Source organism: Mobula birostris, chromosome 17 (assembly GCF_030028105.1).
Source record: "Mobula birostris isolate sMobBir1 chromosome 17, sMobBir1.hap1, whole genome shotgun sequence".
Classification (NCBI taxonomy): domain Eukaryota; kingdom Metazoa; phylum Chordata; class Chondrichthyes; order Myliobatiformes; family Myliobatidae; genus Mobula; species Mobula birostris.
Genome location: NC_092386.1, coordinates 68,167,323 through 68,186,950, shown reverse-complemented (window position 1 = coordinate 68,186,950; position 19,628 = coordinate 68,167,323). Strand labels below are relative to the sequence as shown.

The 19,628-nt window shown below is 37.7% G+C and overlaps 1 protein-coding gene across 2 annotated transcripts in view; it reads right to left on the bottom strand.

Moving 5' to 3' along the window:
* Window positions 1-19,628, bottom strand: part of LOC140211744 (poly [ADP-ribose] polymerase tankyrase-1) — a 126,651-nt gene that overhangs the window by 88,782 nt on the left and 18,241 nt on the right. For both annotated transcript variants that reach the window (XM_072281874.1, XM_072281875.1), the window contains exons 2-4: window positions 11,295-11,519; window positions 7,896-7,991; window positions 3,821-3,857 (exon numbers count right to left, since the gene is read on the bottom strand). In XM_072281874.1, the coding sequence (XP_072137975.1) occupies window positions 3,821-3,857; window positions 7,896-7,991; window positions 11,295-11,519 (358 nt within the window). The remainder of the gene's footprint in view (window positions 1-3,820; window positions 3,858-7,895; window positions 7,992-11,294; window positions 11,520-19,628) is intronic.

Below are 19,628 nucleotides of genomic sequence, written 5' to 3'. Positions count from 1 at the left end.
AATATAAGAAACTCAGGTATTGCTGAACATTAACAGCTTTAAATTTTTTACCATATAAAAATATTTTATTTTTCTATTATTATTCCACCAAACAGTTGATATTGTGTTTCTGAATAATATTCCATCTGCCATGTGCTCACCCATCTTGACACAGGTGGAGGAATATTTTGGATAATTAGGTCCATCAGTTTCCAGCAATCCCATCATTCTCATTCTCACTCTGTAACATTCTCTCATGTAAACGGCCAAGTGACCTACCAGCATGTCTTTGAAATGTGGGAGTAAACCAGGAAATACAGGCAGTCAGAGACAGAATGTGCATATTCAACACAGGCAGTACTCGAGATCACAGTTAAACCTGGATCCCTAGATGCATCATCATGTCATTTGATAATTTAGCCTAAGGTCTCTCTGCATTCTCCATACAATACAGACTGCTTCCTAACTTTGTATCTCTAGCCTTTATAAATTACACCTGGCCCACTCATACAAATCCTTGATATGGATAGTGAACATATGGGGCCCTGATCACCAGTCGCAGTCTCCCTACCAAAGCATAATCACTGCATTTCTATCCTGTTTACTAATTCTCAATGCCGTAAGCACTAAATTTGCCTGAAAACCTTGTGTGTGTCTTATCAAAGGTCTTCTGAAAAGCCTAAATGCACATTCACTAATTCCAAATTACATAGTCTAATTGCAACTATCTCAACAGCATTTTGAGATTTGTCAAACAATTTCCTTTTCATAAATCCATATGCACTGTTAATCCCATTGTTGTTAACAAATTTCACGTCACATGCCGGTGATAATAAACCTGATTCTGGTTTCCTATATGCTCTGTTAGCACTTTCTTAATGTGATTTAAACATTTTCCCTATTACTGATGCCTGACTAACTGAGCTGTAGTAGCCTTTTTTTTTCTTTTCAAGTTTGCTACTTTCCAACTGCTCAAGAATCTATTACATCTGAAAGCCAGTTCTTTTAAAACCTTGATGAATGTCATTTAGGACCTGGAATTTAATGGCTTTTAGTCCTGTTAATTACTCTAATACTGCTTTTAAAAGTACTAATTTCTTTCAGATCATTAGATCTTGATGTGATACCTTCTGCTAATTCCGATGAGTTTTCACTGTCATCTTCCATGAAGATCGATGCATTATATTTGTTTTATTTCTCTGCTATTTCCTCATATCAATTTTAATTTCTCATGTCCCATTCTATAAGAAACCCACATGAATTTTTGGCTATTTGTTTTTCTCTTCACAATGTTTTATACTTGATTCCTCTTGCATTATTTTCCCTTTCCTCATCAATTTCCTAATTCTTGTTGCTAAACTTTGAAATTTCCCTAATCTTAGTCTAGTGTTATTTTCCCAGCAACATTTTAAATTGCTTCCTTTAATGCAATGCAGACTTCTGGTCAGCCACAGCTGAATTACTTTTCCTCTTGGATTACCGTACATTAAAGGTGCATTTATTTGCTGTAAATTATTCACAAATCCTCAATGCCAACATTGTTTGCTAACTATTAGAATTCTAATGCAGATTCCTTACATTTCATGCATTCATTGTTTGCTCTGTTGAAATTTAAGATCCTTGCATCAGATTAAATTAAATCAAATGTGGTTTAAAATATCATATTATGATCATTCTTCCTTAAATGCCCCTTAACAGTCATTCCTCACTGCACAATACTAGATCACAAAAGGCTAGCACCACATCCCACCACCCCCTCATATAAAAACTCAACATAACTGATGTCAAAAACCCCATTATACATTTCATGAATTCATGATCCATATTATTGCTGCTTTTTTGGTTTGCCTAACAAGTGTGTCATTATTATATTATCCACATTCAATTCCCCTCTAATTTCCTGATCTGTGTCATGCTCCATACCAAAGTATTCTACCATTTGTTGATACTCAGTTTCACCCAAATGGATTCTACTTTTTGATTTTCTGAGCTGGCATCATTCTTCTCTTTCAACAACGTTTGGCTCAGGGCCCTGGTTTACAAATAAGCAAAACCAACTGGGATTCAACTGAGATAATTTCTATTTCATTCCAACAAATGGAAAATGAATTAAGATGGCCTATTGGCCGCTGTCAAATCAACCCAGATGAAAAACCTGTTAATATTTACTATTAGACTTGCATACACTGGAGAAAATCTTACAGGTAATGTGCACTTGAAATAACAAATAACAAGAGAGGGCAGGAAGAAGAATAAACAGTGAGCTATGTCAAAAATCACTAAATTAGGCTTCAGCAGATTTTTACTAAAAATTGTAAAATTATAGGAAAAGTAGTATCAGTAATCCAACTGATGCGATCCATTTCAGAAAACGAGCATCTTGCGTAAACTATATATTTATGTTTGTATTTAAAAACTGGAAGTTACAAAATTGCCTGTCTTTAAAGTTAAGTTTATTTAAGAAATATATAGTGTCTTGAAAAAGTTTTCAGCTCCCACAATATTTTTCACATTTTACTGTCTCATTTTCTAATTTTAAAATATTCTGAAGTTGGATTTTATGAGTTAATCTACAAAACATTGTATATCGTGGCAAATCGAAAGAAAATTTTCAAAATCTTTTAATATACTGAAATTTAAAAACCAGAATTGTGAGGCTGAAGTATTCATCCCTTTAAATATTACACTAACTTTCATCAGGTACAATATTCTATATTATCTTAGCAATTCACCCAATTTGCAGATGTAGAAAATTGGAGGATCACTTGTTTTCAATGAACTCATAAGAATAAATACCCCCTTCTCTGCAAGGTCTAACAGTATGGTAGATTTTCAACAGAACAAATCCAAATGAAGACAAAAGAGCATTCGAGACAAGTCAGGGAAATGATCATAGAGAAGCATAAATCTGGGGAAGGGTATAAGACCATCTCACAAGCACTCAACATACCTTGGAGCACAGTGGAAAAAATATGAAACCACAACCACACTGCCTAGGTCAGGCTGCACCTCTAAACTTGGTCGCCAGGGAAAACTGATACTCGTAAGAGGGCTACTCTGATGCCAACAGTTATTCTGGGTGAGCTGATGTTGAGCGGTACTTGTTGTGTAAATCGAATCTGTGCATCAGTCAGTTAACACCATCCCTACAATATGGTGGAGGCAACATCATGCTATGGGGACACTTTTCAACAGCAGGGACTGGAAATCTGATCAGGATTGATGGGAAGATGAATGCTACTAAATACAGAAAGATCCTGGGTAAAAACTTGCTAACCTCTGCCAGAAAGAAACTGGGGAGGAAGTTTGTCTTTCAGCAGGGCAGTAACTCCAAGCACTGCTTCAACAACCATGGAAAGACTTCAAAAAAAAAATTAATGCCCTTGAGTGGCCCAGTCAGAGTCCTGACCTTAGCCCAGTCAAACATTGCTAGCAAGATCTCAAGATTGCCATCCACCGCTCCCCCTGCCAACTAACATAGCACAACTTGAGCAATTTTGCAAGGAGAAATGGGCAAATCTTGCTCCATCACTTTTTGCAAAGCTAATAGAGATTTATTGAAAAAGACTACCAGCAGAAATAGCTGCGAAAGGTCGTTCAACAAAGCACCGAGCAAAGTGCTATGAATACTTTTCAGTTTTTGAATTTAGAGTTTTCCTTGCTTTAAAATTCTCCATGTTTTGGGCTCTACTGTGAAAAAAGGAGCATGTGATTCATAAATAAAAATTCTCAGTTAATCATTTACATGAACAAAGGGTTAAGGGCTGAATGTTTTCAGAAGGCACTGTAAACCAAAATTTATAGAACCAAATTAATGAGGAGAAGATTAACTAGTACTTACCGTGCAGCTTCTAGAAGCTCATCCTTCTTATATTCACCTGTATAATTAAAAGGAAAGGTCTTATTGGTACTATAATCAGAAAACTATACTTCAAGCCTATATTCTACCACAGTTTAAAGCAAGAATGCTAAAGCCCAAAACAGAACTATGACTAATGACACACACAAAATGCTGGAGGAACTGAGCAGATCAGGCACCATCTATGGAGAAGAGTAAACAGTCATCGTTTCGAGCCAAGACCCTTCTTCAGGGCTGAGTAGAGTCTCGGCCCGAAATGACGACTGTTTACTCTTTTCCACAGATGTTGCCTGACCTGCTGAGTTCCTCCAGCACTTTGTATGTGTTGCTTTGGATTTCCAGCATGTGCAGATGTTCTCATGCTCATGACTTTCAGATTGGTTTAATCCAGTTCAAACAATCAATGAAGATATACTTCAGTTACTCTGATCAGAGTTCAGTGCCAGGCTTCCCTAGTTCATGACAACCACCTACTTGAATGCAACCTTTGTGATTACTGACACTAACTGTCCCTTTTTTAAAAAAAAACAACCCTTCTATTCATCAGTTATTGCACAAGCCAAATGACTTGGTTTTGTTCTCAATTCCGAAGTATGCCATAGATATGCTCCAGTATAATAAGACTACACATTTATTTAATAATAAAACTGTTAATTCATAATGCAATAGAACATAATGCAACAGCATAATTCACTGCTGTGCTTAACATAAAAAATTTAGGCATGAGAAGAGGTGTGCAACCAAATGGTGGGGATGTCAAGATAAAAATTACCACTACAAACATAAGGTGGTGATAATAGGGACTCTAATATTCAGGTAATTGGTCAACACATGGACCAGGTGATGCAGGACCCCAAAAATGGCCTGTACTTGCAGACTGATAGCAATGCTGTCAATAATGCATGCATTTCAATGATTCCTTTAAATACTGATTCCAATTACACTTACTACAATTAGGACAGGGGAGAGGTTGAGAGCAGAGAGATGAGTGTTTTCTTCCAAAGGGAGAGAATGACAAATATAAAAAAACTGCATAAATTGAATTTAGATGACACAGAACAATGTTAAGTTTATTGTTAAAGAAAACCATCCCTGCAATAACTTCAGATTTTTCTCAGCTACATTTTTGATTTTATCAGAACTGAACCTTATGTGAGACACATGGAGAGGCACAGAAAATGACATAATCAGATTACCACATATTAAATGCATAAATTACGGAAGAGTTACATCACCACTATATAGTGATACATAAACCATCATAAGTAGGGTGGTATCGTCTGCCACCCATGGCCGAATTGGCATATATGGCTTGCTGCCCCCTAAGAGGCCGACAGGGTGCTGAGACCTGCATAACCGCAAAGCCTTAGAATAGCTGCAGGGCTAGCATGAGGAACCCGAAGCAGAAGAGCTGATCTCTCTCAAATGGATCTGGAAGATCACCATCCAAAAACATCCCAGAGTTACCTTTAGTTTGTTTGCCAAAATCTATCCTCAATCAACATCAGCATACACATGTCATTCATTTACATGATTCTGCTCTGTGTTAATTATTACATCGTTTGAATTATATTTCGACAATTTAAAATTGAGTTAATTTCAAGAATTGAAATAGGAATGCATTCAAAAATACGACATGAATCATAAAGGTGTACAAGGCTGTCTCAATGTCCATTGCCCAATAGCACTCACATCACTGTGATGAAGTGCTTTGAGAGGTTGGTCATGGCTCAAATCATCTCCTGCCCAAGGACCTGGACCTGCTGCAATTTGCCTACCACTACAAGTCTACAGCATATGCAATCTCACTGGCTCTCCACTCAGCCTTGGATAACCTGGACAACAGCAATACCTGCGTACATCAGTTGCTATTTATTCTAGCTCGGCATTCAACATCATCATCCCCTAGGTACTAATTAACAAGCGTGAAATTCTGAGCCTCAGTGCCTCCCTCTGCAACTTGATCCTTGACTTCTCATTGAAAGACCACAGACGGTATGGATCAGTAATAGTATCCCTTCCTTGCTGACAATAAACACAGGCACACCTCAAGGACGTGTTCTTCGTCCATTGCTCTACTTTTTCACACCCACGACTGTGGTTAAGTTGTTCCTTCCCACGTCTTGTGGTGCATTGGGCGGCACCTTGTATTTCTTTCGTATTTCTGCTTGTTTTTTTTTTTTCCAAGGCCGAGTTGCTGGCCCGACACTCAACCCAGCACAGATGGAAAGCGTGCAAACAGCCAGCCAGATTCAAACCCAGGACCACTTGCCTTGAAATCCAGGACCACTTGCCTTGAATGCCTAACTGTGGGGTTAGACACAGTTCAAATGCCATCTATAAATTTGCCAATGTTGTTTGTAGAATCTCAGATGGCAATAAGGAGGCACACAGGAGTGAGACAGATTGGCTGGTTGAGTGGCACTCGATGTCAGCAAATGAAAGGAACCTAGTGTGGATTTCAGAAAGAGGAACCAATCCTCATTGAGTCAGCAGTAAGCAGCTTGCCCATCACTGAAATATTTCTACAACCTATGGATTCACTTTCAAGGACTCTTCATCTCATGCTCTTGATATTTATTGCTTATTTATTTACTATTATTATTTCTCTCTTTTTGTATTTGCAGAGTTTGTTGTCTTTTGCATACCGGTTGAATATTGAAGTTAGTGTGGTCTTTCACTGATTCTGTTATAGTTATTATTCTATGGATTTATTGAGTATGCCCACAAGACAATTAATCTCAGAGTGGTACATAACCACATATGTACAATGATAATAAATACACTTTGAACTTTGAGTTCCTGTGCATCAACATCTCAAGAGAACCTAATCTAGGCTGAACAATGATGCAATCATGAAAAAGGCGTACCATCAACTATACTTAATGACAGGTTTGTGGAGATTTGTATGTTACAAAGACTCTAGCAAATTTCTACAAATGACTGGTGGAGAGCATTCTGAATGGCTGTATCACCACCTGGTACGGAGACTCCAATGCACAGGATCATAAGAAACTGCACAGGCAGTCAACCATCTCCACCATGGGCACAAGCTTCCGCACCACTAAGATCATTTTCCAAAAACAGTGCCTCAAGAAAGCAGCATCCATCACTAAGGATCCTCACCATTGAGGACATGCCCTCTTCTCATTACTACTATCAGGGTGCAGGTACAGGAGCCTGAAGATGCATCCTCAATGTTTTAAGAATTGCTTTTTCCCTCTGCCATCAAATTTCAAATGGTCCATGAATTCATGAAATCTAACTATTTATCTTTTGAACATTTTTATTTCAAATAGTTTTTTTTTGCGTTGCACTGTACTGTTGCCACAGAACAACAAATATCATGACATATAGTATGTCAGTGATAATAAACCTGATTCTGATTCAGGAACTTTTGGTGTAATGGTAACTCCATACCAAAAGCAGTGAAGCAGTAAAAAAGATACGAATCCAGAGCCATCATTAAAGACTCTCAGCATCTGAAACACGCCTTCTTTGTATTATTACAATCAGGAAGTACAGAAGCCTGAATATTCACACTCAACATTTTAAGAACAGCTTCTTCTCCTCTGCCATCAGATTTCTGACAACCATAAAACGAATTTCACAACATATGATGATAGTAAACCTGATTCTAAGTAAAAATATTCCATTCTCTATTAGAAATGTAGAGAAAGGAAGCGTGACCCAACTCAGTTTCTCTCTTGTGGACAAGATTTTTTACATCAATTACAAAATTATTTCTAGAATTTTAAGGCAATTATGAACATTGCTTTAGGAAAACATACACAAGTAACTAATAATTTAACAACAAGCAGCAATTGCAAGAAACTATGCTTATTACTGATAATATATATTTATACATATATACACACATTACATATATGCACACACACTATATATAAACACAAAGAAAAAAGTATAAAGTTTGATCTCAATATGTTAGAATACCAAAATCTCTCTTTCAATGAGACTGCAGTGGGGAATTAGTGGGGAATTGTTAAGAAACAAAAAAATATGCAAAGGGAGACTAGCAAAGCTAAACTTCTCTTACCTGTTAGTACAGCTTTTGCAGAAGGATCTGCCAAGTCTTGAGCGGTTTTACCATCAGTATTCCGAATGTTGGGATCAGCTCCGTGCTGAAGGAGAACTGGAAAAATAGACAGACACAAACAATATTATTACCAGACATTATGAACAACTTGGAAGATATTACATAAAACGTTGATTGCAGCAACAGCTTACCATGGTCAATTAAATCTAAGGATCAAATGAGCCATGACTTCAATTATATAAAGCATTCATAATACAATGCATTGCCCAAGGTTTCAATGTACTGAGCAGTAAGCATAAACGTCAATATCAATGACATGCTTCTTGCTTTCCCAGTGTGCCTCTAACTCAACAATCTATACAATTGTGGATGGCCTGAAATCTTTCAATTTACATAGAGTAAACCTCACAAAACACAGACAGCATAAATACAATAGATTGATGAATCTGAGTATACGATAATCAACAAGCAATACCTGATATTGCATGAACCTAATGAATGGCCAACTAATCAATTAAATTAGATATTCAAAAATACTCATTTTCAGATTCAATCTCATTTATGTGTGCACATTTTTAGGTTTTAATTTTTAGATTGCATCTTTCTGCTCTTATGTCTTATGGTCTAAGTCAGTGGTCCCCAACCACCGGGCCGCAAAGCATGTGCTACCGGGCCACGAGGAAACGATATGATCAGCTGCACCTTTCCTCATTCCCTGTCACGCACTGTTGAACTGTCGGGGTAAACACAAGTGTCCCGTCAACACACACAAAAAATGCTGGTGAACGCAGCAGGCCAGGCAGCATGGACAGGAAGAGGTACAGTCAATGTTCCAGGCTGGGACTCTTCGTCAGAATTTGACTGCTACTTTTGTCCCTTATTTGGGAGCGAGAAAGTTGGCAATTCTAACTGTAAAAGACAAGTTGAGGTGAGTTTAACCCCACTTGATCACCACCCCACCCCCCCCCAACCGGGTCAGCCAGTCTGCAAAAATATTGTCAATATTAAACCGGTCCACAGTGCAAAAAACGTTGGGGACCCCTGGTCTAAGTTATTCAAAAGTGGAAAGCTTAATATTGTAAATTGCTTTAAACTGTTAATGATTTAATTTATTTATTAATTACTCTCCCTTGACAAGTACCCAGTTGGACTTATACCAATTTACATTCTACACCATTTAAAAGTTTCATAAATTGTAGTTAATTCTACAGTCACTGGACAAGTTGTCTTTATGTCGTATAACAAACATTAGTACTATCTCTCATTTCTATGAAATTTTCATTGACATTACTGCTAAATTCTCCTAGTCTTAATGGGCCATGGACCTCTCCCAAGATGCTCAAAAGAACTCTCTTCCAAAATCAACTCAAATGTCACAATGGCTACACCACTGGCCTTCTCAAATTTTTGCTGAGTGGGATTTGGAAAACTTCATCAGAGTAGAACTAGGTGAAGAAAATTCCGAATGTCAAACCAGGAAAACAGTTCATTAAATGAAGGTAATAAACAATTTATCTTACATGCTTCTGTGAAGATATTTCATCCTGCAAATGTAAATGAGGGAGAAAACACTGAGCAGAATTTCTTTGAAAATAACTGTTTGACCATCTTCTCAAATGAGATAAACTGGCTCTCTTACTAAAGTTGAGCTGAAAAGTAAAATTGAGAAAAGAACAAAAAGAAAATACTTTTCCCTATTCTTACAAAGGTTCTACAACCTAAGATTATTACTGTTTCTCTTTCCACTAACTGCCTCCAGTATTTTTGTAAAATAAAGCATATGCAGTTTTGAGAACTGCACCAGGAAAACCAGGAAATCTTATTCTTTACCTAGTTCTACTGTTGAAATTTTCCAAATCCCATTCATCCACAGAAGAAAAAAATTAAAATCGTTGAAAGATGAGTAAGCATATGAATACATTTTATCTTATCTCATTCACGGTATCATTTGACTCCAGTTCTATAGATAAAATAGCCATTTACTATATTTTCATCATTAGTTACAAGTAGTCAATTTCAACGAAAAAAGGGATGGTAATGCGATAAATAAAGCAAATGCACTGAACCCATGAAGCTCAGCACGCTGAGCAATGATCTCGCTCAAGCCCCACTGTATTTGTTCAAAATAATGTATCTTGCATACCCAAGCTTCCATTATAGTTTGTTTTCTTCCATTGGGAATTCTACACCATGCTTGACAGGAAGGTCAACTATCCTCATTTCATTTCACACAGTTCTGTTACCACCCCTTCCCCTCCTTCTTAGGGGTGTTGTTCTTTTTAAAGCAATTTTCCTCCCTTTAAAAATGCACGCCACATCTTTTAAATATCAGATTCATCTTAATAACTTCACATGGGGGAAGTTTTTTTTAAATCACAATGAATGAAAGATAAATTTATCTAGACAATGCCAATGAATTTCACCCATTGCTGGAAACATTCCTGAACCTATACTATTGTCATATCATCTTCGTTCTAGTGGGGGGGGGGGGGAGGAGAAAGACATGGCAAATTTTTCATGTATAAGCTTTTAATCACTATTGGGCTCACTAAACTTGTAGACTCAAGAACAAAGGTAGGGAAAAACCTTATACACAAACATTTAAGCATTCTCCTTCCAGGAACTAGGAGCTTACCCACAATGTAAGATGAACCATAGCTACAGTAATGGAGTGATATGAGAAATGCTGATTTTTCAAGAAATAAGTTCCTGAATGTTACATTTCAGCATATATACAGTTGCCATATTCTGCTCACATCTTTATCAAAAGGAAACAACTTTTGTCAAATTTTATTCAATTGTCAGCAAATGTTTTCACATTTAACATATCTACTCTTTCCAAGATGATTATCTGTAGTCTCAAAGGCAGAGCCAGTGGTTTCCCTTGATGGCAAAGACACCTGGAATTTTTTTTTTAAATCTGAATTTTGAGAGCTCTTTCATTTCTAGCACTTTCATTTCCATCTTACCTTTGAAAATAAATCCTGTGCAGCACTTATTTCTGAGATGTTTTAATTTAAATGATACTTTCCAGGATTCCCTAGGTCACTACTAAAATACTTTGTTTTTTTTCTTTTCCTAGTTAATGTTATGTTTGAATGCAACTTAATTTACTTCAAGTAATCCTGTTTTTATCCATACTTGTATATTAATCCTAACATGTTTCAAGATTAGAGCTCTTTTTATTTTAAGGATTTTGGCTCAGCTTTTGCCTACTCTTGTAAATGACAAGTGGATATTTTGCAAAGTATTCAGTTAAAGAAACCTTACTTGATTTTCCTGAAATGGAAAGGAAACACCTTCCTGGACACTTCCTGCCATTATTACTTCTGAAACTTTCTAACTGTATCAACACACTTTTAATTATCAATAACCTTGCAAAATTATTGAATTACTTACCAATGCAGACATCAATCTTTCCTTTGATTGCTGCTTCATGCAAAGGAGTATAATTCCAATTATCTCGAGCATTTGAATCTGCTCCGTGACATAGCAGCAAACTGACAACTTCTGCATGACCAAATGAGCAGGCATTATGAAGTGGGATCAGACCACCATCGTCACGTGCATGAACATTTGCACCATTTTGTAAGAGGTGTTCAACAACATCCTTTCTGCCAAATCCTGCACCAAGAAATAAAATTTCAGTCAACCATAAATTCTTATCACACAAAAAATCAAATATTTCTGGCACATTAAGCCAAAAAGTATTTTCCAAGTTATTGATGCTACAATATTTAACCCCTACAGAAATGGAAGCACACAAATTCAATGCAAAATTTTCCTGAATTTTTTTTTAAAAATTATGAAATTTACAAAAAATATAATCACACCAAATATAAAAACAAATATTTGTTGAAAATGATTTATGGTTGCAAAATTTAGAAAGATAAGGACAGATTTGACAAAGATGAGGATTGAAATGACAATCATTTCAACCCTCATCTTAACTATCTAGACATGTAGACCGAGTGCTGGGTAGTAGGATAAATGAAAGTAACTTACTTTAACCATATCTTTCTGTGCCATAACTTTTTTATTAAGCTTTATACATGAAAAAGGACAGGCCAGAGAACTATAGGCCAGTGAGCCTGACTTCAGTTGCAGGGTAGTTACTGAAAGGAGTCCTGAGGGACAAGATCTACCATCACTTAGATAGCTAAGTCCTGATCAGGAAGAGTCAGCATAGTTTTGTGTGAGGAAGGTTAAGTCTGATGAATCTTTTGGAGTTTCTCCAAAGAGTTAAAGGGATGGATGAAGGGTAGGGCAGTAGATGGCATCTATACGGACTTTAGTAAGGTCTCTGTCAAGGTCCTGTATGGCAAGCTGATCTGGAAGGTTAGGTCACTTGAGATTTAAGGGGCACTAGCAAGGTGGATTGGCTCAATGACAGGAAGCACAGGGTGATGATTGAAGATTGATTCTCTAACTAGAAGCTTGTGACTAGATGGGTGCCCTGGGTGCGTTGGGAGAAGATAGCAGCACGATGCACGTGCGCAGCTCTCCGGTGAAAATGATATCGTCTCCCTTAAATAGGGGTCATGGACAATTCTGATTTGATGGCGACAGACGTGAAAGCGCAGAGGAACATCTGGAGAAATTTCTGAAACGCCGGTTCGCTGCTGCTGTTACTGGGCGATCCAGAATCTTCTGGAGGGAAGGCCCCAAAATCCCCAGCTTTGCCTGCTGCTGGTGACCGAGGCTGAGGTCGAATCGATCAGATAGAGATGGTGCTCCGTACTCGGTGTCGGAGGGCTGATCGGAGCTCGAAGTTTTCGGATGACTCAGAGTCGGACTGTGGTCGGGCATGGCAGGGAGAGTTTTCTTCCTTCTCCCGTCTGCGTGAGATGTGGGACATTTGAGAACCTTGAACTTTTTTACTGTACCATGGCCTGTTCTTCATCAAGTTATGGTACTGTTGCACTATTGTAACTATATGTTATAATTATGTGGTTTTGTTAGTTTTTCAGTATTGGTCTGTCCTGTGTTTTTGTGATATCACACTGGAGGAAAATTGTATCATTTCTTAATGCATGCATTACTAAATGACAATAAAAGAGGACTGCATGTCCTCATAATCTAATCTAATTCACTATTTATGCAATTGATTTAAATATGAATGCACATGACACAATTAATGTTTAATGATGATACTATGTTGAAGGTGAAGCAGGCTACAATGAATTGCAAAGAGATTTTGAACAATTAAGGAGACAGACTGAGGAATGGCAAATGGATTTTAGTTAGGTGTGAGGTGACGTAGTTTGGACCTTCAATTCAGGGTAGGACTTGTACAGTGAATGCCACTGCACTGACAAGTCTTGTACAGCAGAAGAATGATCAGGAATAGTAAGCGTGATTTTGAGCATGGGAGGTCAAGTCTTATACCAGCAGCATAGAAGCTGCCCTTGACCCCAGTGGTATGTGCTTCCAAGGGGAGAAGAAAGTCTATTGAAGCTGGGGTGTTCTGATTAAGTTGAGTGCTTTACTGAGGCAGCAAGTATAGAGGGAGGCTAAATAATAGCTTTAAATACAGGTGTCCCCCGCTTTTCGAACGTTCGCTTTACGAAACCTCACTGTTATGAAAGACCTACATTAGTACCCTGTTTTCGCTTTCAGAAGGTGTTTTCACAGTTACGAAAAAAAATCAGCGTACGATAAAAGGCAACGCGCGCCCCGAGCAGCCGCTCTCCCCCGGATTCAGAACAGTATTCTAGCCAGCCTTGCTTAAACACGTGCCTGTGAGCAGTCGTTTGCAAGATGAGTTCTAAGGTATTGGAAAAGCCTTAAAAGAGCTCGTAAGGGTGTTGCACTTAGCGTAAAACTAGACATAATTAAGTGTTTCGATCGTGGTGAACGAAATAAGGACTAAGTGAGTTTGGCTTGTGGGAGCTGACGAACATGATGTTGAAGAGATTTTGGCATCCCATGACCAAGAACTGATAGATAAGAGCTGATGCAATTGGAAGAGGAAAGGATAACAATTGAAACTGAATGCAGTAGCGAACAGACTGAAAGTGAAGTCGTCCAGGAACTGAACGTGAAGCAACGGCGTGAGATTTTCGCTGCAATGATAAAGTACGACTTTAATTTTGAAAGGGTATGTAGGTTTAGGGGATATTTGCAGGATGGTTTGAGTCCTTACAAAGAACTGTATGATAGAAAAATGCGCGAGGCTACGCAGTCAAGCAAGCCTTCTGCATCAGCCAAAGCAGACAACAAACCTCGACCTTCCACATCGAGGCAGGCAGTCATAGGAGAAGATGAGCCGCCTGCCCTAATGGAAACAGACGACGAGATGACACCCCAGTGTCCCACCACCCCGCGATTCGCGGAGAATGCAGTGGTAGCCGGGAGGCACACAGCACATCTTTAAGAAAAAAGCCGAAATAAGCATGCTAATTAATTAGGTGCCGCCCAACACGTAATTATCGGCTCAGATCAGAGACGACGCAATCGGAAATTGGCACTGATCTGGGCCGACAATTACATGCCGCGCGGCACCTAATTAATTAGCATGTTTATTTCGGCTTTTTTCTTAAAGATGTGCTGAATGCCTCCCGGCTACCACTGTACCCCTGCGTGCTTCACGGCAATGTATCAGTCGGCGGCCTGGAGGGTGGGGGCCACTGCACCACCCAACCTGCGACGACTCAGTCTAACACACCATCATCAGTGTGCTCGGTGCTGAACCAATTCCGGTAAGTGATACTACACTGTACATACATTATTTCTACTTTATATCGGCTGTGTATTTTTACGTGTTATTTGGTATGATTTGGCAGCTTCATAGTTTAAAGATTACTGGAGAGCGCTTGCACCTGTTTTTGCCAACAGCGCTTGCGTGAGATTTTCTGCCGATGGCACTTGCGCAAGATTTTTGCTACTGAAAACAGTGCAGTAATGATTGTGCAGTAATTATTTCTTCTTTATACAGGCTGTGTATTTATCATATCATTCCTGCTTTTACTATATGTTACTGTTATTTTAGGTTTTATGTGTTATTTGGCATGATTTGGTAGGTTATTTTTGGGTCTGCGAACGCTCACAAATTTTTCCCATATAAATAAATGGTAATTGTTTCTTCGCTTTACGACATTCCGGCTTACGAACCGTTTCATAGGAACACTGTACCTTGGGATGGCGGGGTAAACCTGTAATACATTATCACTCAGCCAGCTGCTATTTTTGCAGTATTTAACATAGTTAATGCAGTTACCTATAATGACCAGCCTAAATGTGGCCGGTTCTCGTACTAAACATGCTTAAGTGTAACGTCCAACTTGCAAGTTGGTTACAGTGAAAGTCGAGGGTACATTGTATAATATAATTTATCTGATTGCTGCGTGCTTCTAGTAGCACAATGCATCATGTGTTATGTGGTACCATATTTTCCTATCAGTGGGAAGGCTGTTGGATCATCTATGTCTCAAATTACTTTAATGGGATACACACTGACAGAAGTAAACACATACTGTTAATTAGCAGAAGAAAAAAAAACTACCCTTTTAAACCAGCAAGGTCTCCGATCATAACATACAGGCATTTCCTCATCAACTCTCCCCTCCTTTGTCGATTGTATATCCTTAACATTGTATAATATGAAGATGAAAGATTCACATTATTAGCCTGAAAGTGACCCAAAGGACTTTAATAACTGGAATGTTGTTTCATGAGAAAAATGGGGACCATATTCTTCATTCCGGCTCAAGATTCAAGAGGAATATCTCAGGATGACATGCACATCTCTAAATGGATTGGTTTGATATTTGCATTTCATGGTGTATTGAACAATCCTTGGATACAAAACAAACACTGTCTGATGGGACAAAAAACAACAATTGCAGATGGTATCTAAAGTGACAGCTACAGATAGTATCTGAAGCAACAGCTAGATTGTACATCTAGTTATTATGAATTGTTAAGAATGACTTTAAATCTTGTAAGCTCATTGAGTTCATGCATTACTCCTTCAAATTATAACCAATTCATTAAAAGATAGATCCACTGTGCTTGTGTCATTTTCTCTTCAACTATTCCATCCCGGCTTACATTTTAGCTGTTTATTTCAGTCTCTCACTTTATGGCTGCTTTTCTAATACTTGCATTAAGGCACAATCCCATTGAGCATTTATATCAGCTATATTTGATTAAACATTAGAACACTTTAGCTAGGAGCCTGTTCTCTGACCTTGCCTCTTGATTAGGTTTCCTAAAATGCCTGGTTTTATCTTCAGTTTCGGAATCCAAAGAGATACAATTTATCTAATTTAGTTAGATAGACCAGCCATGCATTTCTGCTATTTACTTTATTGTCGCCAAACAATTGATACTAGAGCGTACAATCATTACAGCGATATTTGATTCTGTGTTTCTCGCTCCCTGGATTACAAATCGATAGTAAATACTAAACATTTAAATTATAAATCATAAATAGAAAATAGAAAAGGGAAAGTAAGGTAGTGCAAGAAAAACAGGAGGCAGGTCTGGATATTTGGAGGGTACGGCCCAGATCCGGGTCAGGATCCGTTCAGCAGCCTTATCACAGTCGGAAAGAAGCTGTTCCAAATCTGGCCGTACAAGTCTTCAAGCTCCTGAGCCTTCTCCCCGAGGGAAGAGGGACAAAGTGTGTTGGCTGGGTGGGTCGTGTATTTCAGGTCTTTTAAAAAAAAAATCAGGCCTTGTAGCTTTTGCATGTTCACAGAATAGTTACAGCAAGGAAAGGGGCTGTTTGGCACATCAAATCCATTTCAGTCTCAAATTTTAAAACATCCAGTTAGTCTCACCCCTTCAACCTCTTCTCTAAGCCCTTGATTTTTACAATTCCAACTACTTGTATGATTACTCCTAGCAGTGCAGTCTAGATCCTAGAAACAATCTATGAGTTTAAGCTTCTCATCATATGACTTTGGGTCTTAGTTGTAAATAGTGTTTTGATCCCTTTGGTGCAATCAACTGCTTATTTTAAACTTTATTGGCATTTGTTAAGGCTTATTATACAGAAAAGCCCTCACGTTATGCAGTGTTTCTTGTAGGTAACCTGCAGGAATTTTAATTTTCAGAAATTGCTAAATTTTATGCTGAGAACTTTGCTTGTAGTTGATGAACTTAGAGACATTATGTTTTTCTTGGCATGCTTCCATAATTACTCTTGTAAATAAAAAGTTTTATTCTAATTTGAGCTGCTTAATTCTAAGTTTTGGGCACCACAGAAGAATAAATGGCAAAAAAGACCTTTGTAATGTAACAATCCAACAACTGTGGAAAAACCTGTACTAAAAGGCAATTAGAATTGGCAACAAATGCATGGCTTCCTAACGATGCCCAAATCCTAGAAAATGAATACTTTTTTAAAAAAAAACAGAACGAAGTTCTCCTGTACAACTTTAAATTACAATGACCAATATTGAGCACCAACATGAATAAAAAGCACAATGAATGAATTGAAGGTTAAGAAAATGAAGTGTGCGATCAGAGCAAATTATAACTAATTAAATAAAATTTCACATTTTAATATACGTCTGCATTAGCGTAACCACAAGTTTTCAGGTTTGCCATATCCAGTGGCCTATTTATAACAGACAAAAGCGATATGGTTATTCACTACATTTCAAACTATAACATCTGGATAATAATTGCTAAGTAACAACAATTTGCCTTATCATTAAGGTCAAAACCTAGTAGCCTCATTACATTCTATTTTCTTAATACTTTTGGGAATCATTAACTAGAGGAAAAATATTTGCCCCCAAGGGAAAAACAAATTCATTTTCCACAAATTCTTGAGCAATAGCAGCTGGTTATTCCCTCAACAGATTTATTTTTGGTAACTCAGTAACATCTGAGTCATAGACAAGAAGCCCATCCTTCAAAATATGCCCGGAAAAGCTGTTTGATTTACTACCCAAGCCTGAGAAGATGATCCTGGCTACTGGTCAAGAAGAATTAACCCTCTTCCCTCCCCCCCCCCACCCAAAAAAAATGAAACAAGCACTGGGCAAAAAGCAAAATCTTAGCCAATTTATACATTATCTTGATAAGGATGACATACTTTGGGTTCACTATCATCAGTATTTTACGCTAATTGCGCACAAATACCATAATGAAATCAGCAGCACTTGCTTCTAGGCAAAACAGGATTTATCCTGTGCCTAACAGTCAGAGGTTGCATAGTATGGTTTTCTGCACACCCCGACTAACGATAAGAAACATGGAGAAATTCATGTAATCTAAATATGCACCTTGTTTAATCTAATCCATCAGTATTATTGATATGCTCTAAGCATAAATGTAGCAATCCCTCAGACCTCTGGTTGAAAAGATGTTTGCCAACACGTCAAATGATTTAAGTGCGAAAAAGAAAGTACAGCCAAGCATATGAACAAGTAAGAAATCTGTGCCCTCACTTCTATCTACAATGTTTAGTGCAATCTACCTGTAAGTCTACGACTAACTGCTACCTACATTACACTGTCTTAATTTTTTTATTCTGCAAAAATGCCCAAATCTAGAACTCTTCACATCCACACTAGTTGGAAAATTAATGCTAAGCACAACAAATGAGCTAAAATACGGATAAAAATTTTCGACTGGCACTGTTAGTCGTGATAAGTAGTTAAATCATGTCAAAGTCGAGATTTTCAATGTGGGAATGACAGCCACAAATTTGTGTAAAACAGGATACTACTCCAGCAAAGATATAACGATCAATAAACTGTGTTGATGATGCTTTCCAGAAATGCATTTTAAGAACAGAAGACTTAGCCACATAGGTCTTTTATATTCAATAGGGATCATATATAACCAATATCTGTGAGTTCAACATTTACATGCAAAACCATGGGAGATGAATTTGCACACTGTGTACTTGCAGATGAGCAAGAGTATATTTAACCTTCAAAATATACATTCTTGTTCACATTAACTGGGATCAGATAAAATTAGGTTAAGATTGGTCCCAAAATTCTGTTCACTGACATCTTTACTTACAAAAAGTTTAATGAATTCACTGCATAAATAATATTGTCATTATTTCACTTGTGCCATCTGCAATCCATGCCCTGTGATAATCAACACCATGCCACCTTTCCTGGTTCATCTAGTCCTGATATAAATGATGTGTGGCCATTCATCATGAACGCATTTTAGACAGTTTTTATCCCAGCCCACAACACTCCTTTCAATCACCTTTATTCTTACTGACTTGCACTGTCACCTGGACTCCTAACATTGCAAGCTTAAAATTTTTCCTCCCCAGGGTTGGAGGAAAATGGCAAAGTCTTAAAAAAGGTTTTGCTATGAGCATGAAAATTTTATACTTCTACAACTTCTTCCAAACACTCTATTCTCAAATCTGACAAACACTTTGAAATTCCTTTCTTAAACTTTCATCATTCTGCCCCCTTACTATATTTCTAATTCCATAAAAGTCAGCCATTCACAAGGTTTTGTTCACTGCTTTCATTGCTTCTTTTCTTGCTTTATCTATTTCCTTTTGTTTGACTATACGCGAACAAAAGTGATTTACTCATTAACACGACAGCATTAATGAAAGCTATTGTACTTTTAAATTCACTACATTTGAAAGCAGAGCCTAAACGTTTCTCTATTACAAGTACCTCTTAATTTGACAGGTGGACTCCAGCTGTTGCCAATTTTCTCCTATTTGTACAAGTACATCCAGCATTTGGAACCTTATGTTGACAAGACCACACTGCTCAACAGATTATATTT